The 24214-nt window shown below is 43.2% G+C and overlaps 1 protein-coding gene across 1 annotated transcript in view; it reads left to right on the forward strand.

Moving 5' to 3' along the window:
* CD2AP (CD2 associated protein) overlaps window positions 1-21190 on the forward strand; it is a 442106-nt gene extending 420916 nt beyond the window's left edge. The window contains 2 exon segments of the mRNA XM_030198789.1: window positions 15088-15151; window positions 18232-21190. Of these exon segments, the coding sequence (XP_030054649.1) occupies window positions 15088-15151; window positions 18232-18273 (106 nt within the window). The 3' untranslated portion in view covers window positions 18274-21190.
* The last annotated feature ends 3024 nt before the right edge of the window (window positions 21191-24214 follow it).

Below are 24214 nucleotides of genomic sequence, written 5' to 3' on the forward strand. Positions count from 1 at the left end.
ATCATTCAAAGAGTCTTTGCAGGTGGTGATTGACTTTTGCAATACTTTATTGAATCCTGCGGGTGATGGGGAGCCTATGGATTTCCACATACAGCGTCCTTATCGGAGCCTGGACCCTATACATGAGGGGGCTCCCTGAGATATTGTGGCTTGTTAAGGGGACTTTTCCCATTAAAGAACAGATTTTATCCAAGGCACATCAACAGCCAGAGATTACCTGGAAGAATTGCAAGATTGGTGTATATCAGGATTTTGCATGGTCTATCTTACAGAAGTTTCACTCATTTCATGAAGTTACCCATTTTATGCGGGCAAGAGGATATCGGTACCGCTGGCTGTTTCCTTTTGCAGTTTGGCTGAAAGTTGAGGAGAAATCTCGCAAAGTTAAAACTGCTGCAGATGCCTAGTTAGCCCTGAAAGATTTGGGCTGTGAGAATTTAGCTGCAGTTTCAAAATCCCCACCGAGAGAGTATGCCTTACGGGCGGACTCTGTGTGGCAGATGGTGGTGCACCAGGGGAAGAAGCCATTTCTAGGGCCCACCTGAATACTTGCAGTTGTGACTTTTTTGAGCTTTAGGTACTTAAGTGTTAACCTATGTATTAGACTGAGCTTTTTGTGATTGGGGGTTTTCTTATCGCTGGGGAATAAAAAGGGGGGGGCTCAGTAAGGGTTGGCGTTGGTTGCCGTCGGAGGGGGAGGTCTTTGTCATGGTTGTTGGTAATAAAGGGAGAACGTATACATGTTCTTGTGTGGAGGGGAAGAGGTGGGGGTGATCACAGGATGAAGGGTTTTCTTATTTTATGGATGAATGGATATGTGTGATTGTGAGAGGAGTCAAAGTGGGGATTCACTTGGGGAGTTTCTTTTCTGCCTTACAGGGTGGCTGATCCGATTGGGAGGAAATCAGCGGGATTGAAGTGTGGGGAGCGGGTAGGGGTTGAGGGGAGAGAGGGGGATTATGGAAAGTAGGTGGGGGGGGGGGGGTTAGGTGCTACAGAGTCTTGGAGGGGGAGAGGGATGGACAGGAATAAGGTGCTGATAAGGCCCTAGAATGTCCATGGTCTCGTTAACCTGGGGAAATGTAGTGTGGTTTTGAAAAGGTTGGGTAGGTGGCAGTGGGATGTCATTTTCCTGCAGGAGACACAGCTTAGACTCTGATATGCTCTTGTCTTATGTCATCACCCCTTTGAAATGGTGGTGGTTCATTTTGGGGGGGGGGGGGGGGAGAGAGACATACAGTGGGAGTGGCAGTTTTGATCCGGGAGGGTTTTGGATGCAGCATGCAGCAGGAATTCAAGGACCAGAGTGGCCAGTGTTTAGTTTTAAGGGGATTCTATCAAGGAAGGAGATGATCTTGGTTAATGTATATGCACCAAATATAGACCAAGCAGACTTTTTCTGTACATTATTGGGAAAACATTTGGGCTTCGTGTGGGGGGGGGGGAGTGATTGTTGGGAGAATTTTAATGTGGTTATAGATGCGCACCTGGATCATTCCTTGGGAGGAGGGCAATATAGCAGGCCCCATCAGAGAGCTCTCCAAGATTTTTTTCAGGGGGTTAGAAATTGTAGATTGCAGGAGGCTAATGTATGGGCAGCAGCACAGCTACACATTTTATTCACATGTGGCCAACAACTACACCCACATTGATGGCATATGGATGCATAGGAATTTATAGGGCTTCCTACAGGAGGCAGATATAGGGACAATCCAGATATCAGATCATGCACTGTTTTGGGTACAGCTTCAAGGACTGGGGAGGGGGTCCAGCTAGAAGAGGATATTGGAGGCTCAATGAATCTTTATTGGGGGATGAGAGAGTTTGTCAGGCAGTGCGCATTCCTATCCAGGACTACCAGCCAGTTAATGATGATGGCGAAGTTGGGGATGGCCTCTTCTGGAGTGCATTAGAGGCAGTAGTCTAAGGGGGGGTTTGGTACAATGGGGGGCATAAAAGAAAAGGGAGGGGGGAATGTACCTTGCATTTGTGTGGTAGATTACTTGAATTGGAACACCATCACAAGCGTACTAAAGATACAGAGGTTTTACTGGAATTTCAGAGGGTGTGGGGGGGACTATCCTGGTTGCAGGTAGCTGAGCTGGACTTTGCTCGTATTAAGTTAAAACAGGGGCTGTTTGAATTTGCTAACAAGTCAGGGGCGATGCTTTCGTGGTTTCTTCGGACTAAGAGAGCCCTTATAAATATTCAAAGGATTAGAGGTCATGGAGGGGAGTGTGGTGCTATATGGACCTCGATATTTAATCTTGTTTTCTCAATTACTGTTGTGCATTGTACAAAGGAGAGGCTACGGTTTCTAGTACTGCTGTGCAGACATTTTGGACACCATCCCTCTTCTATGTCTTGTGGATGTTGAGAATAAACGGTTGGGGAGGTAGGCAGGGTAATTCGAGGGCTACATACTGGCAAGGTGCCAGGCCTTGATGGCTTCTCGGGTTGTTTTTATCAGTGTTTTGTAGGGGAAGTGAGGGATCTACAAGTTCGGGTGGGGAATGGGGTATTAGAGGGACACCCGCTCCCACCCTTCATGGGCGAAGTGGGTATTGCAGTGCTTCCGAAACCCGAGAAAGATTTAACTACTTTTGGGGCTTATAGGTTCATCTCTTTTTTAAATGTAGATGCAAAAATTTGAGCCAAAGTCTTAGCAAATAGGTTGCATAGGGTCTTACCGCTTCTAGTGCATCTGGATCAATCTGGATTCATTCAAAGGAGAAAAGTGGGAGATAGGTTGATTTGGGAGGCTCAACAGACTCGGACCAGTGTGGCTTTCGTAGCAATGAATGCTGAGAAGGCATTTGATAGGTCAGTTGGGCATTTCTGCAGGGAGTAATGGAACTTGGGAGCACCATTTTGTGCATGGATAGCAGCTTTTTATGAGGCCCCATGGGCATGTCTTCACATTAACTGTTCCTATACCCCCTTCTTCTCTATCGGACAGGGGACATTTCAGGGATGCTCCCTCTCACCCATGCTTTTTGCTTATATAGAGAGAGATGTGGTAGCTGTTTTAGTCCATTTTTAAAGGTAATCAATAGAAATAAAACATGGACAAGAAAATAAGATGATACCTTTTTTATTGGACATAACTTAATACATTTTTTGATTAGCTTTCAAAGGTTGCCTTTCTTTGTCAGATCGGAAATAAGCAAATGTTGGTAGATGACAGTATATATAAATGAAACATCAAAGCATTTCAGTGACAGTCTAACAGGATGAGGGCGGGTTAGGTGAGAGACAGGGAGAGTTGGGTGGATGAGGGACAGGGAGATAGGAGGGTGACAAAGCAGTACAATTTTATGGTTTATAATGGGCTAGAAAACCCAGATCTTTGTTAAGTCCTGTCTAGTGGGTGTCAAAATATTTAATCATTCTGACTTCAAAGGTCTTACCTTCCTGTATTTTAAAGTCCCCTTTTAGGATTCTTACCATAAAATCACTGGTACAGTGTTCTGGTTTTGTAAAATGTTGCCCCACAGAGGTGACATCGTGGTTGGTACTAGCATTTTTCATATGGTGTCTATGTAAATTAAATCTCTTCTTTCCTCAGCAATCCTCCAGACCGTTCAAGACGCTTGGGTTATGCACTCCTACCAGCAGAGGGAGACTGAGAACACTAAAACGTCTTATACAAGTAGCCTGTGCAGACCTTCTACTAACCAGTATTTTCTCAGTCTCAGAAGAGGGTAGATGTGTGCAGCCTGTGCAGTGTACTCAGTCTGGTAGGCCCGTTTGGGGTTTCTAGGTTGGGTTGTAAATGTTAGAGAACCCACATCTCTATTACAGGGTGTAAGTCCTAAGGGGCTTCTTATTCCCTGTGGGGTGTCACACCCGGGTGGCCGGGTCCCTCCCCCTGTGCTCTTCCTCTGGAGGACTGCTTGACCTCGGCTACAGACCTCGTTCTGTACCCTTGAGGCGTTTAGGCATCAGCAACGAGGTTTAAAAACGTTTTTAAAAGGCGGCTATTTTGGCCGTTCTTGTGGCAGTCCAGAGATAAAACATCTTCAAGGGCATTCTTGCCTTAGGCGGTTTTGCCTAGTAGTCTGGCAGAGCACAAAGCAACTGTTTGTTTTTATTGTGTTCGCGGCCATTATGTCTAAGCCGGCGAGGTGTCGTTTTTGCGCAAAGCGCAGCGCTGAAGTGAAAGGTGGCCAATGTAAATTTTGTGGGGAGCCTACGTTGTCAGCGCTCTTCCCCTCATGCTTTCCCCTGAGTCGGCGGAGGTGTTGGGCGGCGATTTGACCGCACATTCCGGGCCAGCAACGACGGGGCTGCTTTTGGCGGGAAACACGGGCATTTTGGCTGCACGTCCTGGGTTGGCCTCGACGGAGCCATTTTTTGCGGGAAGTGCGGCCCTTTTGGCCACGCATTCTGTACCAGCGCCGGGGGACCCGTGTGTGGTGGGAAGCGTACCTAGTTTAGCCGTGGATCACGCGATGGACCTGCCGCCTCAGGAGCGAGGGGGTCCGTCGCGGAGACTGCGGGAAGTGTTGAGGCTTCAGCAGCATCGGGGGGGGGGTCTGTCTTCCCCCCTGAGTTTGTTTGGTCTCTGTATAATGCCTGAAGAGCTGGCCCCTCTCAGGCTGTTTGTTCCCCGGAGGCTGCTAGCTCAGTGGGAGTTAAGCGCCCACGGGTGGATATTTCAGAGCCTATGGAGATACTTTCTCTGCCTGGGTCGGACGTTTTGAGTGACCCAGGAGAGGAGGATCTCTTGGATGAGTCTGAGGATCAGGATGGGCTAAGACCTGGGGAAGATTCTTCAGTGGTTCGCATTTTTCATAAGGAGGAGTTGTTAGAGCTCATTGATCAGGTGATCTCTACTTTGAAGTTTGCTCCGGTGGCCACTCCCTCTGCGGAGGGACCCCAGGTAGATCCCTTGGTTAAGGGGATTCGGAGAACCTCCCGTGCCTTTCCCATGAATTCAGACATTAGGGACATGGTTTTTCAGGAATGGTCTGTGCCGGAGGCTGCTTGTAAGGTGTCTAGGGCTATGGCGCAGCTGTATCCCTTGCCTCCGGAAGATTTGGCCCTGCTGAAACCACCTACTGTGGATGCAGTGGTTACGGCGGTTACTAAGGCTACGGCCATTCCGGTGGATGGCGGTACAGCCTTACGGGATCCTCAGAATAGGAAGCTAGAGTCCTTTCTGAAGCGCAGCTTTGGTTTGTCGGCTTTAGCCTTGCAAGCCTCTGTGTGTGGGGGCTTGGTAGCCAGAGCTTGTTTCCATTGGGCGGAGAAGCTCTTGGATGAGCCTGCGTTAGATAGGACTGGTTTGGTTCAGGACCTGGCCAAATTGGAGATGGGGTCTTCGTTTTTGGAAGACACCCTTTATGATTTGCTAAGGGCTTTGTCTAAGAATATGGCTGTGGTGGTGACGGCTCGCAGGGCTCTTTGGCTTATGGGCTGGGTGGCAGATTCAGCCTCTAAAGCAAAGTTGTGTTCTCTACCTTTCAAAGGTTCTATGTTGTTTGGAGAGGACTTGGATAAACTGATGAGTGGTCTTGGGGATACCAAGGTCTCACGGTTGCCGGAGTTACGGCCTAAGGCGGCTAGTCGAGGTGGTTCGGCTGGAGGTCGATTTAAGGACACGAGGCGGTACAGGCCGGGCAGATTTGTGTCTCCTTCTAAAAGCCGGTTTTTCCAGCGGACGCAGTCCTTTCGAGGGGGTCGTCGAGGAGGTCGGGACTCCTCCGGAGGTGCCAGAAATGGTAATAAGTCCTCCTTATGAAGGTGTGCTGGTCCAGCCTCTGGTGAAGGTCGGGGCGCAACGTCGTCTGTTTTATCAGGGGTGGACCCAAATTACTTCAGATCATTGGGTGCTGGAGGTCGTTCGCGACGGTTATGCGCTCGAGTTCGAGCACCCGCTGCCTGATCTGTTTCTTTCCTCTCCTTGTCACTCTCAAGTCAAGTTAAAGGCTATTCAAGAGACTCTGGGTCACTTAATCCAGTTGGGAGCTCTGGTACCCGTTCCTCGGCACGAGCTGGGAATGGGTTGTTGTTCCAATTACTTTGTGGTGCCGAAGAAGGAGGACCAGTTTCGACCCATTTTAGATCTCAAGAGGGTCAATGAGGCGCTCAAGGTGCCATCCTTCCATATGGAGACTCTGCGCTCGGTCATAGTGGCTGTTCGTCAGGGAGAATTTCTCACGTCTCTGGATCTCACGGAAGCGTATCTGCACGTGCCGATTCGAGAGGCCCATCAGCGTTTCCTTCGTTTTGCTGTTTTAGGGAGGCACTTTCAGTTCTGTGCTCTGCCTTTTGGTCTGGAAACTGCTCCACGCACCTTCTCCAAGATAATGGTGGTGGTAGCAGCGGCTTTGCGGAGGCAGGGAATTCTGGTGCATCCGTATCTGGACGACTGGTTGATCCGGGCGAAGTCTCGGGCTCGCAGTTTGGCGGCGACGGCTCAGGTGGTCGCGTTTCTGGAATCGCTCGGATGGGTAGTGAATGTAGTCAAAAGTCAGTTGATCCCATTGCAGAGTCTGGAGTACTTGGGAGTGCGGTTCGACACGGCAGTGGGTCGTGTTTTTCTGCCGGATTCTCGGATCACCTCTCTTCAGCAGCAGGTCCGGCTGTTAATGTCCGTTCAGAGTCCGACGGTTCAAATGTACCTTCGGGTTCTGGGCCTCATGGCAGCGACAGTAGAGGTAGTACCATGGGCCAGGGCGCACATGCGTCAGCTTCAGGCGGCTCTGTTGTCCAGGTGGTCTCCTCAGGTCCACAGTTTGAAGTTGTGGTTGCCATTGAGGGGGGCTCCTCGGCGCAGTCTCCAGTGGTGGCTGTGCTCAGCCCATCTGAAAAAGGGCATGCCGTTGGAACCTCCTCAGTGGGTGATTCGGGTAGCGGATGCCAGTCTGCTGGGCTAGGGAGCTCAGTGTCTCGGTTGGTCTGCGCAGGGGCGGTGGTCGATGGAGGAAGCTCTGTGGTCTACAACCAGTTGGAGACGAGGGCGATTCGGCTAGCTCTGTTGGCGTTTCGCTCAAGTGTGGTCGGAAAGGCGGTAAGAGTCACATCCGACAATGCGACAGCGGTAGCATATGTCAACCGACAGGGCGGTACAAAGAGTCCGCGGTTGGCAATCGAGACTGCTCTGCTCATGAGTGGGGTGGAAAGGCATCTAGTGCAGATTTCAGCGGCGCACGTGGCTGGGGTGGACAACGTGAACGCGGATTTTCTAAGCAGACACATGTTGGACCCCGGAGAATGGTCTCTGCACCGGTCGGTGTTCGACCAGATAGTTCTAAAGTGGGGAATGCCAGTAGTGGATCTCATGGCGTTGGCACAAAATGCTCAGGTTCCTCGGTATTTCAGTCGGCGTCGGGATCCGCGAGCAGAAGGGATCGATGTGTTGGTCTTTCCGTGGCCTCGGCGGGTATTGCTGTACGTGTTTCCCCTGTGGCCCTTGATAGGTTGAGTCCTACAGAGGGTAGAATGTCGTACGGGTCCGCTGTTGTTGGTGGCTCCGAATTGGCCGTGTTGGCCGTGGTTCGGAGATCTGATGCGCTTGTTAGAAGGCGAGCCTCTGCGGCTGGGGGGCTCGATGCTGTTGTGTCAGGGTCCAATTGTCATGCCGGATCCGAATCGGTTTTCTCTTACGGTGTGGCCCTTGAGAGGGAACGGTTGAGAAGGAAAGGGTTTTCCCCTCAGGTGATTCAGATGATGCTGCAATCTCGCAAATGTTCGACGTCTTTGGCCTATGTGCTTGTGTGGCGCATATTTGAAGATTGGTGTGGGGACCGGGCGTGTGTCCCTTCGACAGCTTCTGTGTCCTGCATTTTAGATTTCTTGCAGGATGGATTTGAGAAGGGCCTTTCATTGTCATCTTTGAAGGTGCAGCTGGCTGCTTTGGCATGTTTCGGGGTAAGGTGCAGGGCAGGTCGGTTGCGTCTTCCCCGGATGTGGTCTGTTTTTTGAAGGGGGTGAAGTTGCTTCATCCTCCTCAGCGGCCGGTAGTTCCACAGTGGGATCTTAATATCGTTCTTGACTCTTTGGCGGGTTCTCCTTTTGAGTCCTTGGAGTCTTGTTCGATAAAAGACCTTACTATGAAAGTGGTCTTTTTGGTAGCTATATCGTCGGCTCGCCGGATTTCGGAATTTCAGGCTCTTTCATGTAGGCCTCGTCCAGTGCCTTCGTTTTTGCCTAAGGTGGTATCCTCCTTTCATGTCAATCAGGTGATTTCGTTGCCGGTCTTGGGAGACCGGATGGGGGATGCTTCTCAGCGTTGTTTGGCGAAATTGGATGTGCGCAGAGTGTTGAAGGTTTACTTGCACAAGTCGGAGGAATTCAGGTCTTTGGACAGGTTATTTGTCCTTCATGGGGGGCCCAAGAAGGGAACGGCTGCTTCTAAAGCATCTATAACTCGGTGGTTGAAGGATGCCATCTCTTCGACTTACATATTGCATGGCCGTACAGTGCCGGTGGGGCTCAAGGCACATTCCACTAGGGGGATGGCATCTTCTTGGGCAGAGAGTAGTTTTGTTCCACTGGTGGACATTTGTAGAGCGGCGGTGTGGTCCTCCCTGCATTCTTTTGTCAAACATTACAGAGTGAATGTACAGGCAAGGGAGGATGCCAGTTTTGGAGCTGCAGTCTTGTCCTCTGGGCTTCGCAGGTCCCACCCTTAGATGTGTTTACTGCTTTGGTACGTCCCAAGTGTCTTGAACGGTCTGGAGGATTGCTGAGGAAGGTGAAATTAGGCCTTACCTGCTAATTTTCTTTCCTCTAGATCCTCCAGACCGTTCAAGAGCCCACCCAGTGTATCGGACAGTTCAGTATGATAATTTCTTTAGACTTCAGTTGCTGATATTTCTAGTAGCTCCTGTGATTTGGGTCCTGGAGTTTTACTAAGGGCAGTTTGTGGTACAGTTTGTGCCCATCTGCAGTTGAATTTCCCCGTCTTAAGGGGAGGAGATCTGAGTGTGGATTCAGTGGTTTTGTTTAGGTGGAGGTGTTTTGTTCCTCTGCTTTGTTACTGTTTTACTGGATAGTAGACGGTCTGCACAGGCTACTTGTATAAGAAGTTTTAGTGTTCTCATGCTGGTAGGAGTGCATAACCCAAGCGTCTTGAATGGTCTGGAGGATCTAGAGGAAAGAAAATTAGCAGGTAAGGCCTAATTTCACCATAGCATCTGACTTGTTTCTCCAATGTAGCACCCTTCACTGCATTTTTTAAACTGAATGATGTATGCCACATTGGAAGATGAGCATGTGAAAGATTCCTTAATGTTGAATATTTTTCCTTTGTGAATGACCGTGGGGTCCTGTGAAATGTTTTGGCATAGTTTGCAGCTGGATATATTGCAAGGATGTGTGCCGTTCTCTTCTTTTTGAGTCTGTGTTGGGAGCTTACTACCAATTAGCTTGTGTTTTAAGTTGGGTGGCTGTCTGAAGGGCAGCACTGGTGGGGATGGGAATATCTATTTCAGTAATTCATCCTCCTGGAGTAGAGGCTGTAGATCTTTTATGATTTTTCTTAATTTTTCCAGCCCTGGATTGTATGTCACTATAAGGGGGATTCTGTCTTTGGCTTTCTTTTCCTTGTACTGTAGCAGATTTTCCCTGGGTATTTTGAGGGAGGAGGCAATATTCTTGGAGATTATTTTGGGGTTGTAACCTTTCTGTTCAAAGGATGCGGTCAGGATCCCGAGGTGTCTGTCTCTGTCCCCTGGGTCAGAGCAGATACGCTGGTACCTTGTGGGTTGGCTGTAAATAATGGATCTTTTTGTATGTGAAGGATGGAAGCTGGAGTTGTGGAGGTAGCTGCATTTGTCTGTGGGTTTCTTGTATATGGATGTTTGTATATAGCCATCGCTGATTGAGACTATGGTGTCCAAAAAATTGACTTTTTCTGGGGAGTAGTCAATTTTGAATCTGATTGTAGGATGGTATGTATTGAAAGAACTGTAAAATTGTTTCAGTTTCTTCCCCCTCAGTCCAAATCATAAAAATGTCATTGATGTACCGGTAGTATTTTAGGGGTTTGATTTGGTATGTATTCAGAAATGTCTCTTCCAGCTCAGCCATAAAGAAGTTGGCATATTGGGGTGCTGTCCTGGTGCCCATCGCAGTGCCCATGATTTGTAGATAGATATCATTGTTAAAGCGGAAATAGTTGTGAGTTAGAATAAATTTGATTAATTTTGTAATAGTTTCTGGTGAGTTTTGATGGTCCATTGTGGATGTTTTTAGGAGCGTCTCACATGCATCTATGCCATCCTCATGGGGAATGTTGCTGTATAGTGATTCTACATCCATCGTGACCAGAAGGATTACCCGGTGGTAATTGCTTGATATTTTTCAATGTATTCAGAAAATCTGTGGTGTCTTGTATGAAGCTGTTTGTCTTGTGCACGAGAGGTTTCAGAATCCCCTCTATAAGTCCAGATATTTCCTCCGTGAGTGTGCCAGTACCCGATATGATTGGTCTGTCAGGGTTTCTAGGTTTGTGGATTTTGGGTAGCATGTAGAATGTGCCCACAGAAGGCTGGTTTGGTATGAGTTTCTTCAGATGTGGCTGTACTTGTTTAGGAAATGTTCTGATAATGTCTTTCAGTTGTTTTGTATAATCCTGTGTGGGATCCTCAGTTAGTTTCCTGTAGTATGTATTGTCTGAGAACTATCTGTGCCCTTCTTCAGTGTATTTTTGTTTGTCCATAATCACCACTGAGCCTCCTTTGTCTGCGGTTTTGATGATAATGCATTGGTTATTTTGTAGAACCTATGTGGGGCAACACTTTACAAAACCAGAACACTGTACCAGTGATTTTATGGTAAGAATCCTAAAAGGGAACTTTAAAACAATACAGGAACGTAAGACCTTTGAAGTCAGAATGATTAAATATTTTAACACCCACCAGACAGGACAAAGATCTGGGTTTTCTAGCCCATTATAAACCATAAAATTGTACTGCTTTGTCACCCTCCTATCTCCATGCATATCTTCCTGCCCTTCATCCACCCAACTCTCCCTGTCTCTCACCTAACCCGCCCTCATCCTGTTAGACTGTCACTGAAATGCTTTGATGTTTCACTTACATATACTGTCATCTACCAACATTTGCTTATTTCCGGTCTGACAAAGAAGAGCTACCTTTGAAAGATAATAAAAAAATGTATAGTTATGTCCAATAAAAAAGGTATCATCTTATTTTCTGGTCCATGTTTTATTATGTTTTATTTCTATTGATTGCTTATATATAGAACCCTTAGCCATTTGGATTCACAAGCACCCAGATATAAGAGGGGTGGAGGTAGGAACAGGGGAACATCGCATTGTCTTTTTTGCTGATGATGTGCTTTTGTTTATTCGTGATCTGGGATTGACACTGCCTATTATTCTAGCAATATTTCAGAGGTATGAACAAATTACGGGATTGAAGGTCAGTATGGATAAAATTTAACTCTTAGGGATCATTATCACCAAAGGAGAAGAAGAGCATTTGCACAAGGCCTTTCCTTTTCAGTGGGCAACTCAAAGCTTTCGGTACTTTGGGGATTCAAATTCTGCGGGATCTGGGGCGTTTATATGATCTTAACTACGATAAAATTTTGATCCTCGTACGGATCGATTTAGGACACTGGAAAGGACTGTGGTTATCTTGGTGGGGACAAATAGCGGTGGTAAAAATGAACGTGCTCTCTCGCTTGCTTTTGTTTTGTTTTTGTTTCAGACCTTATCATTGGGCACGCTTTTCTTTCTCAGTTTATTTGAGGGAGGGGGAAACACCCATGCGTAGCTCAATGGGTGCTGCAGGGAGCCCCAGAACAGGGGGGTAGAGCGGTTCCCAGTTTAGCATAGTATTATATTGGGGCTGAACTATGCATGGTCTTGGATTGGGATTTGGGATGCTTAAACCAGGTGTTTTTAGAACAAATGAGACTCCCAGATCACCCTTTAGGTACCCTGTTGTGGTCCTTGGTGGAACAAGGAGAGGGGACAAGCAAGATTGTTAATCCTTTTGTGTGTCACCTGCTGGCAGTATGGAGGGAGGCCCAGAGAAGGTGGGGATTAGCTCAAAAGGTATCTACTTTGGCAGCTTTGTGCTGGGAGCATAGATTTGTGTCATGTCACTTGAGGGGCGTGTTTACAAGGTGGGGTGAGCAAGGTTGGTCTGTCTTAGGGATTTTTTTGTAGACATGATATCTTTTGAAGTGTTACAAGAATGGTATGATCTGCCTGAGTGGGGGGGGGGGGGGGTTCTCCTGCCTGCAGCTCCACCATTTTATACTTGGTCAGGGATGGCATTCAGGATGACCCTAGGAGGGTAGAGTTTGGAGAACTTGTGGCTGCTTTTGAAGAACTTGTGGCTGCTTTTGAAGAGATCTCCTCACCCTCTATTGGTGTTCTGTAAATATGTGCGGGGTTGGGATTGGGTGAAACACAAGTTCATGAGGGACTGGGAGAAGGACCTTCAGCATAATTTTTCCAATATGGAATGGGAGTCTATTTGCTTGGAAGTTAAGAAAGCTTCGGGGTGTGTGCTGGTGCAAGAGAACGCATATAAGGTACTTATCAGATAGTACTACACACCGGACTTCTTGAAGCGGAGATTCCCTAATGTCTTGGATGAGTTTTGGGGTTGTATGGATGGGGCAGGTATGTTTTTGCATATCTGGTGGGAATCTGAATAAATAGCCCCCTTTTGGAAAACTATCTAACAGGCATTGTCCACTACTCTTGGGCTTATATTGCCATGTACCCCCCAGGCTTGTTTGTTAGGCCTTCACAATAATGGTTTTATTTGGTGGAAGGGCAAAATGGTGTGATGGGGGCTGACTGCACCACCTGTTCCTCTGAACCCATCCCCAACAACTTACTTAACACCATCTCTCATACTGTCACCCCCTCCATCTGTCATATCCTCAATCTCTCCACTGCAACTGTCCCTGACACCTTCAAGCACGCCGTAGTCACACCTCTCCTCAAAAAACCATCACTTGATCCTACCTGTCCCTCCAACTACCGCCCCATCTCCTTCCTACCCTTCCTCTCCAAAATACTTGAGCGTGCCGTTCACAGCCGCTGCCTTGATTTTCTCTCCTCTCATGCCATCCTCGATCCACTTCAATCCGGTTTTCGCCCTCTACACTCGACAGAAACAGCGCTCTCTAGTCAGATCCAGAGGCCACTACTCTATCCTCATCCTCCTCGATCTATCTGCCGCTTTTGACACTGTCAATCATGATTTACTTCTTGCCACACTGTCAATCATGATTTACTTCTTGCCACACTGTCCTCATTCGGGTTCCAGGGCTCTGTCCTCTCCTGGTTCTCCTCCTATCTCTCCCACCGCACCTTCAGAATTCACTCTCATGGATCTTCCTCCACCCCCATCCCGCTATCTGTTGGTGTTCCCCAGGGATCTGTCCTTGGACCCCTTCTCTTCTCAATCTACACCTCTTCCCTGGGCTCCCTGATCTCATCTCATGGCTTCCAGTATCATCTCTATGCTGATGACACCCAGCTGTATCTCTCCACACCAGACATCACTGCGGAGACCCAGGCAAAGGTATCAGCCTGCTTATCCGACATTGCTGCCTGGATGTCCAACCACCACCTGAAACTGAACATGTCCAAGACCGAGCTCATCGTCTTTCCACCAAAACCCACTTCTCCTCTTCCTTCACTTTCTATCTCAGTTGATAACACCCTCATCCTCCCTGTCTCATCTGCCCGCAACCTCGGAGTCATCTTCGACTCCTCCCTCTCCTTCTCTGCACATATCCAGCAGATAGCCAAGACCTGTCGCTTCTTCCTCTTCAACATCAGCAAAATTCGCCCTTTCCTCTCTGAACACACCACCCGAACTCTCGTCCACGCTCTCATTACCTCTCGCCTGGACTACTGCAACTTACTCCTCACCGGCCTCCCACTTAGCCATCTATCCCCCCTTCAATCTGTTCAGAACTCTGCTGCACGTCTTATATTCCGCCAGAACCGATATACTCATATCACCCCTCTCCTCAGGTCACTTCACTGGCTTCCAATCAGATACCGCATTCAGTTCAAGCTTCTCCTTCTTACCTACAAATGCACTCAGTCTGCTGCCCCTCACTACCTCTCTACCCTCATCTCCCCTTATGTTCCCGCCCGAAATCTCCTCTCAGTACCCTTCTCCGCCACCGCCAACTCCAGGCTCCGCTCATTCTGCCTCGCCTCACCCTATGCTTGGAATAACCTTCCTGAGCCCTTATGCCAAGCCCCCTCCCTGCCCATCTTCAAGTCTTTGCTTAAAGCCCACCTCTTTCGGCACCTAACTCTTACCTTTCAGGAAATCCAGACTGCCCCAGTTTGACTGCCCCTATCGGACTGACTGTTCACTTGTCCTTTAGATTGTAAGCTCTTTGAGCAGGGACTGTCCTTCTATGTTAAATTGTACAGCGCTGCGCAACCCTAGTAGCGCTTTAGAAATGTTAAGTAGTAGTAGTAGTAGTAGACTGTGACAAAATGTCTTATTGTATCATATTGGAAAAGATCCATGGTACCCGCATTGATGGACTGGAAAGAGAGGTTGCGGCATCTGCTCTGGATAGAACATCTGACAGCTTTGAGAAGGAACCGTCTTCAGATTCATAAGCATTATTGAGACTTGTTACAGGAAACGAGCACTCATATGTAACCCATTGAGGAAAGGGGAGTGTGAGGTTGGTAGGTAGGGGATATCTGGGGCCAGGAAACTGAGGGACGGAGGGATGGAATGTATTAAGGGGGGTGGAGTGGGCCGAAGGAGTCACAGGACACTCCAATTATGGGTTGGTTGTTAGTGGTTGGCAGGGATTGGGGAGGAGTGCTAGAGGCTTAGTGGGCTTATTTGATGGAGAAAAGGAGGGGGGAAGTTGGAGAAAATAATTGTTATGAGAGATTGATGTAATTCTCTTGTGCTTATCGGAAATATAATAAATACTTTTTGATGCAAAAAAATAAATAACAGAGTTATTAACTTAATTCTGCTGTTAGCATACACTGACACTGTTAACATGTGCTTTAGTAACTAGGTCCCATTGCGTAAAATAGTGTGCATTAATTATTTAATAAATATATGAAGGCTTTTCTTTTACCTTAAATCATAGGAAAGAACTGGAAAAAATAAAGAGAGAATTAGAAGAAGAGAAGGTGATGCGACGTAACTTAGAGGTAATGAAAGGAAGGAAACTTATGAAAAATCTTGACATTCTCTGAGAACAAGCAGGATGAAGAATATTCTTACTATGGGTGATGTCACCAATAGAGACTTGCATAGAAACACTTCTTAGTATTCTTTTCTAGAAGCGTTTGGATTGCCTCATACACAAGTTCTCACCTTCCTGCCTTCTGTTGTCATGCGGGACCAGGTCCCTTTGGTGATTTATTCTATCAGCTATTGAATTAGACTGACCAGCTTGCACATGACAACAGTGGGTGTGGCAAGACACACTGAGACACTTTCAAACGCATCTAGAAAAGAAAGCTGGGGATCATCTCTGCACTGGGTTCCATTGGTGATGTCATCCAACAGTAAGACTTACTCATCCTGAGGTCGTTGGAGAACATCCACTACAGGTGAGTAACTTTGACTTATAGTCCCATACGTGAAGTTTTTCTTAATATGGAATCTTTTTTTTATATATATATATATATATATTTGTGGTAAGGGCATGTTCATGGTTGATGAGAATTTCTAGCATGTGTTCTCTTACCATTCTGTAAAATGTACAATTATTTAAGAAACAGAGAAAAAGGAAAGCAGACAAAGACCATATGGTTTATACAGTTTGCCCATCCATGCCATCTACTATCCCTTCCTCTCCCTTGAATTCAGATACTGTTTTCATTTCCACCACGTCCACTGGGAGGCCGTACCTCGAATTCAGCACCCTTTCCATGATGATGTATTTCCTTGGGTTACTCCTGAGTAGACCCCATTCAGCTTCATCCTATGCCTCCATGTTCCAGAGCTTCCTTTGAGTTAAGAGACTTGCCTCCTGTACATGTATGCTTGTAGACAAAATAGTAGAAATTACTATAAAGAATAAAATTACTGAACACATAGACAAACATGGCTTAATGCAAGGCTGCAAAAGGAAGAGACAAATTCCACAAAATGGATCCAAACCAGAAAAGAGGTGGAGAACCAACAAAGTGTTGGTGCATAAGCCTTGCTAGTGAGATACTGTTGGCAGAAGTGAGTCTGGAAGTTGGGTTTCTGCAGTTTAGGCTTTACATAGAAACTAATTTCTTTGATCACACCAGGAAAACATATGCCATATAGATGGTTACAGATGAACCCCTGATACAGGCCATTAGGCTGAAACAAGGCCCATGCCGAGTCCTACATTATTTTATTAAAGTTTCATATTTGTACTGCACACCCTTTGGTTTGGAAATTTTGTTAGTTCTCCACCTCTTCTCTGGTTTTAATGGGACAGTGTCAACATGGATTCAGCTAAGGGAGGTCTTGCCTGATCAGTTTGCTTCATTTCTTTGAACGCATGAATAAACGTGTGGACAAAGGTGAGCTGGTTCATCTAGTGTATCTAGATTTTCAGAAAGCTTTTGACAAAGTCCCTCATGAGAGACTCTTTAGAAAATTAAAAAGACATAGGATAGGAGGAAATGTTCTGTTGTGGATTAGGAACTGGTTAATGGATAGAAAACAGACGGTAAGGTTAAATGGCCATTTCTGTCAGTGGAGGAGGGTGAATAGTGGAGTGCTGCAGGAATCTGTACTGGGACCTCTGCTATTTAACTTATTTATAAATGATCTAGCAATGGGAACAAGTGAGGTGATTACATTTTCAGGTGACACAAAACTATTCAAAGATGTCAAAACACATCTGGATTGTGAGTTGCAGGAAGACCTTAGGAAACTGGAAGACTGAGCATCCAAATGGCAGATGAAATTTAATTTAGAAAAATTCAAAATAATGCATATTGAAAAAAATAATCCTAATCATAGTTACCTAATGTTAGCCTCCTCCTTAGTATACTGGGCTAGATAGAAGTAAAATTTAACAAACAAGATATGGGGCTCATTTTCAAAACCAAAAAAGTGACAGAAAAATGTTTTTCTCTCAAAAGCATCCCAAGTTGTGATTTTCAACACCCCAATTTTAGACATTTTGCTCCACAGTTCGGCCAGATTTCAAGGGGGCATGTTGGGAGCTTGATTTGGGCAGGAAATGGGCAGCACCAAAATACAGACATTTTTCTGCAATAAAAGAACAAAATTAAAACATCTAGGGCTAAAATTAAGATGTTTTTGGCTAGACCTGTTTCAGTCACGACTAGGTGACCAAACTGTGCCCTAAATGACCACTGGTGTGATTAAGACATTACCCCTCTTACTCCCCCAGTGTTCACTGACCCCCTCCCAGCCCCTTGAGATAACACAGTATATACCAGGCTCAATGACAACTTCAGATATGATGGCTATTCCTGTTAGAGCAGCATGCAGGTCCCAGGAGTAGCCTCATGGTTGGTGCAGTGGACTGTAGAGAAGGGGACCCAGACCCATATTCTACTCTAACTGGTACACTTGTGGTGAAAAGTGTGAGCCCTTCAGAACCCACCAAAAAACTACTGTACCCACATATAGGTGACATCAGCAGACATAAGGAGTATTGTAGTGGTGTGCAGTAGGTTTTTGTTGGATTTTGGAAGGCTCACCATACAATATAAGGGGGTAACGGTGAGCTGTGTACCTGGGACCTTTTATGTAAAGTCCACTGCGGTGCCCCCTAGAGTTCCCCACTGCTCTGCTGGGATGTCTCTGTGGCCAGTCTACTAATAATACTGCCCCCTCCCCCCCTCCAAAAACAAACCATCCCAATGGCTTGTTTTTTTGTGTGTTTTTTCCCTTGGACTTTTTAAAAAAACGTCTGGGAAATGGCCATTTTCGAAACAAAACTTGAATGTTTTTTCAGTCCAACTAGCTTTTGTAAGCTATGCTTCTCTCATCAGGTCATCCATAGCCATTCTGCTTGAAAGCTAGCCGCAGAGGTACAAAGTTACTTTTTTTTATTGAGTTGTTACCTACAGCTTGCTCATTGAACTTCATTAATGCAAATAAGTTTAAATTTTGTGTTTTCACAACTGGGAAGAGAAAAAAGTTGTACTACTGGCGCTTCAAAACTTTGGAAGGATATTTAAAAAAACAAACATTTTTTGTTATTGGTTTCTGGAAGATGGTTCTGGCTGATGGGTTATTATATTTGCATGCTATTTTCCTTTTGTAGAGTGAAATTGAAAAGCTGAAGAAGACGGTTCAGTCAACATGAGTCACTAGGTCCATGATTTATCTGGAATTCAGAGACTGCATGTGAAGATGAATTACTTCAGAATCTTCATTGCTGTTTTCCACATGCTCAGAAAAAAATATTACATGAATATAATATTAATAGCGATATAGTGAATTTTTTTGCCAATGAGAAAAAATGCCTTAATTCTTACTGTGCTGGAATTGCAGACCTTTGTTTTCAGGTTTGCTTGAATATACTACTGAATCTGTATAAAAGAGGGAATTCTTAATAGATTTTTATTGAATACTTATGTAATTTTTAAAGAAGTCTATCCAGTGAATAAGGTGATACCTTTGAGTAACCTGTAACATAGTCTATTAAGGAGGAACCACATAGCCTTAGATTAATTAAAATTGTTACTTTTCCTGTACATGGAGAAGGGGAATATCTGATATTTGTATTTTTTACTATTATTTTGCCAGGCTTACCCAGGGCTACACACTTATGTGCCTATATGTCTGCAATCCAAGTATTAACATGTTTGATTTTTGAGGTGATATGATACAGATATCTGATTTTACTGTAAAGCAGATAAATTACCTTCACAGAATAGTTGTAATTAATGATGCAATTAAAATGGTTTGTTTTAACAAGATAATATCACTTGCACTATGGAAGTAATAGAAGGGATTTATATTATACACTTTGGGTCTGAATCAAACATATATGTTGAGATTACTTACGCAATAGAAAACTGAATCAGCCTATCAAGATGGTCAAATTGAATTTTCATTTCACCATACAAAACTTTTGAATCAGGGTGTTTAGGATATGATGATATTGTACTTGTACTGAACAATTGCAAGTCATTATTCAGAAATGAAAGCAAATAATGTTAGAAGAGCAGTAGTTAAGTTAGAGGTGCGCTATTATGTCCTTTGAAACATGCATTAAATTCATTTGTTTCTTAAGTCCTAAAAATGTAATAACTATTATTTTCAGATAGGTCTATTCCTCTCCCTAGTTTCTTTAATGATCATTCTTCTTTAGTAAAATCATAAAACAAGCATTTCACAATTGATTTATCATAATGTAGTTACTTTGTTATTTTTAGTCTGAAAATATTCCCCTGGGTATGAAGCATATTTTCAAGAGTCCATGGACTTCTCTGTAGCTACTGTGAAGAAGTCTGTATACAAGAAAATAACAATCGTATCAGCCTGTCTTACCCCTAATTCAGTATTTTATTAAGGGAAGATTGCAGACACTAGAGAACATTTGCCCATAGTGGCTGTATCAACCTATTACCAATCCAGTTCTGACAATTTTGTTTCCTTAATTTTCCCATTAAAATGATTCATATCCTTTAAATCACCAGGTCCCACTATAGCATTTGAGAAGTCTTTTTCAGGTGTCTTCTGCTTGTCTGAATGCTTGTTCCTTCCTTCCTTCCAAATATGATGTAGAATTTTTTTTTTGTCTTCTGTAAAATTATTATCATTTCTTTCATATCTCTAGTGTAGTTGTACATATGACATACTTGGTACTATTAGATGCACTTTAACACTTCCTCTGTGAGACTGACACTAACTGAGCCATGTTTGGACTGAACATTCCTCACTCATGCCAATGGCAAGTGAATAACCAGTTCCAGTAAGACTTAGAAACAATGACAAAACAATTTCAAAACAACTGTTCCAATTACATTCTTCAAAGTGTCAGCTTGCCTTTTAATACCCCAATGTTGCCTCTCAATCTCTTATTTCTTCTAAGCTTCTTCGTAGATTTCAAATTATGCAGAATACTGCAGCAAAAATGAGTTTCTGTCTTAATGAAGGAGTGGCATCATATTTTAAAAATTTGTCTCCATTGGCTTCCAATTCATGTTCATACTTTGTTCAGATTAGTTTGCATTGTATTCAGAATGTTTGATGGATCTTCTCCTAAATACTTGATTGGTTTATTTTCATTCCTAGGCATTTATAGATCTTTTCGTACCTTTAATTCTTGTTTGCTATACTATCCTTCAGCTTGAGGCATTCGTGATAGGAGTATATTAACACATTCTCTGTAACCAGACGATCCAATTTTTGAATTCCCTACCTAGGGAATTAAGAACTCTCAACTCTTTCTTCGTATTCTGTAAACATCTGAAAACCTATCTGTTTGAAAAATACTTTGTACATTGTTAACTTTGAAACTTACATTTTTCACACTTTGTGATCTTCTTTGAACCTTTGATAGGGAGTTGGCGGAATAGAAGCATCCCATAACATAGCATGCCTTAATGTTAATTCCAGTTTGGCCCAGTCTAATGTGTTACATTTTTATACTGCTTTGGAATAAACATTCAATTTTCTTTTCTAATTTTGCTTGAAATTGAAAGAACTAGATTGGTTATATGCTTTGGCAGATGGGATCCCTGTGAATGACTTTTTTCTTTTTAATGAGTATTACCAAGAATTGTTAAAACAGTTACAGTGCATGGGTTCTGTAATTACTTATGAGGCTATGAATTTATTATCTGTTATTTTTAATATAGTACAACAAGAGTAGGAGCTTGGCTTTAATGTTTCTGTAGTGCTATATGTAACATACTCTTCCTGCAATGATATCATGCGTTTCCAGTTATAGCATTAATAGTGAATTGCAAGAATCATATTTAAAAAAGAAAATCACTAAAAAGCAAGGATTTACAAAACAGATATTAAAAAAAAAAAATTCTTGTGTAGCTAAGTGTAGGGTTCATTTATGGTAGCATTCTCCTCCTGTACAAATCAAGTCAGCCCCTCTAAAGATGATCTGCTACTTTAAAAAAAACCATGAAATTTTATTAATGGTAAGGTTGCTTTAAAAACGTAAGTTCTGAATTTTACCAAAATTATGTTTTATGTGTAAATTATGCTTGTAATCTAAATTAGCTGAGGTGCAATGGCCTGTTGAAAAGGAAAGAAAAAATGAAATATGTAGACTGTATATATATTGCATATATCTCTTAGCCACAAGATGTCATGATTGTACTACAGATGATGGACATAAAACGTTCTGCTTAATTTTCAAAATCATGGTAAATTTGGATGTTTCAACTAGTTACTGTATATAAGAACAGTTATATCATAAAACAGGGTCTCCATTATCACTGCTGCAGCTTTAGCACTGAGCAACCTAAACATGTCCCCATTATTGTAAATGTAAAATAGTAAATTAAAATTAATTGTTTCAGATAAGCAAATCTACCTTTTTACATCCTAAACAGAGTAACCCTGGAATACCTAACAGAGTGGAAAAGGAATATTTGAGCCTGATTTGACAAAAGTATCAATGAACATTTTTTTCCATTACACTATCAAATTTCATTTTGTTTTCCTAATCTCCATATACAGTAATTCTACAAACTGTTCATTGCTTCTGAAGAAAACCTCAGATGTATTATTGAACAGTTATTTTGTCAACAGTAATAGTGCATATAAGTGGCAATATCTAAAGCAGCTATTGCGATTTTTCATCCATAATAAACTGTTTAATTACATTGACTGTATAAAACCTTTCCAGGAAATGATGTATTATACAGGTTTACTAAGAAACCAATTTAATGCTCTCAATTGGTCTGATACATTGTAAATGAATATTTGTCAGAATGTTGACGTTATTTTACAGCAATAGTACTTAAATCTCCATTATTGTACTTTTGAATTTTTACCTATTTGGAGACAATATCCAACCAAGTGCAAAGTGCCCACAGACTTTATAGGGAAAGTAAATGTATATTTTCTTTGAAATCAGCCATGGGTACAAATTACCCACAAATATTTGTACCTGCTTTTTTGTATGGATAACATTTCCATAGAAAATGTGTAGATTTGAAATTGAAATCTAGGTGCATTATATTCTGATCCTGCCCAAAACACACTCCAAGAAACACCTCCCTTTTATCCAAGTATGTGCACTATGGAACTCCATGAGTTCTTTCAGCCAGATTGAATGAAAGACATTTTTAGAAAACCAGTCTATGAAAGTTAGTGTCTTATGAAACTTTGCCTTCTAATGAAATTATATACATGCAAAAAAGAAATAGATTAAGGGGTCCTTTTACTAAACCGCTGCAAAAAGTGACCTGTGGTAGTATGGGTACGTATTTTTGGCGTGGTCTGGGCCAATTTTTACTGTGTCTGGAGAAAAAAAAGCTTTTTTCAATGGGTTGGGAAAAGGGCCTGCGGTAAAATTGAAACCAGCGTGTGCCTGTTTATGGCCTGAACCCTTAACGCCACACATTGATTTAGTGGTAAGGGCTGACGCTCTACATACACATGACCAGTGGGTGCACGCCAACTGCTGATTAACACCGGAAACACCCTGGCAGAATGGGTACGTGCCAAATTTGAAATTACCACCAGGGGGTATACTAGCCTGGCAGTAATCTCATTTTGGCACATGCATAGAGCCTACTGCTCCTTTGTAAAAGGACCCCTCTATGAATAAAATCTGTTTTATAGGATTTTCATTGTTAGAGAAGTGTATATGTTGGAGAGAAGGAAAGAACTTGGTAAACGGTTCTACAAACTTTTATGTTTGTGACAGTAAGAAGGGCAAGACAATCAAGTTATTTAAAGGCCTTGTTTTGCTATAGCAATAAAGTAACCAAGTGCAATGACTAACAAAATCATCTGCTAAAATCTGCTGCTATTTGTTTTAGCTGTAAGATAGAACTATCACACTAAAAGGCCTTTTTATCTATCCTCCTTGATTTTAGTTATTCCTGCCTAACAAAATGGAATTTTAATGCGAAGCATTCCATAAATTATGAAGCTACTTATGGCTGCACATTTATTTGATTTGTTTACAGGTGCTGTAAAGTCATGCATACTTTCAGAAATCCTGAAAATAAAAATAAATCATTTTCAACTTGTCACTTTTCCTTGTTTGTTGAGACTTGTGTATTCTTGGAATTTCTGCTTCTTATGGTATTGAAATACTGATAGCACACACACTAACAAGGCAGTTATTACCATGTGTTTTACAGCTTTATTAATGCAATGGTTCTCAGCCTGAAGCTTGGAGATATATGAATCACAGAAGCCTTTCACATAAATCATATGATAAAAATCCTGTTAATAATAATGACAGCAGAAACTTAGGAAAACATACTCCTAAATCAGTGGCCTCCAAACCTGGTCCTGGAGACACACCAGCCAGTCAGGTTTCCAGGATATCCACAATGAATATTCATAAGGGAGATTTGCATTCAGTAGAGGCAGTGCATGCAAATCTTTATCGTGAATATTCATTGTGAATATCCTGACTGATTGGGGTGCCTCCTTGACCATGTTTAGGAGCCACTGTCCTAAATGCTTTCATTATTACAACAGTAATATTAGCACCAGAGTTTGTATAATTCATTTACAAAATAGATCTAAAATTAAACTTTTGTTTTATTTCAAGTTGAGGTGCTTATGTGAGTTCTTGAATGTTCCTGCTTCTTAACCCACTACAGCTATTATACCTGCAGTGTTAGTACTTAAAACATAAATTTATTTTTACTTAATACTTAAGCAGAAAATATATGAAGAACACAATAAAAAATTTACTTAGGCAATAACATTTTTTTAATTTTTACTTAATACTTTTTGAATCGAAAGTAAAAGTAATGCCACTACAATGAATGCAACTATTAACATTTTTAGCCCAACAACATTATTGCCCTACAATTCAATCCTTTTTGCTTTTAGTAAAACTAGATTTTGAAAATGACTGTCACTCATGTAAGTGTACTTGTGACTTATTAATCCAGCATAGCTGAAAAGATTTTCAAGAACACCATTTCCTTTAAATCAGGCCAAGTTGTAATATTACTGATGTCTTCTAACTGGGTCTACAGGTTTTAATCGAGGGAATCTCTGAACACTTCCATATAGCAAAGAATACTTTTGGGCTCATTTTCAAAACAGAAAAATGTCTAAAAAGTGGCATAAAGCAGCATTTA

Source organism: Microcaecilia unicolor, chromosome 3, assembly GCF_901765095.1.
Source record: "Microcaecilia unicolor chromosome 3, aMicUni1.1, whole genome shotgun sequence".
NCBI classification, from domain to species: Eukaryota; Metazoa; Chordata; class Amphibia; order Gymnophiona; family Siphonopidae; genus Microcaecilia; species Microcaecilia unicolor.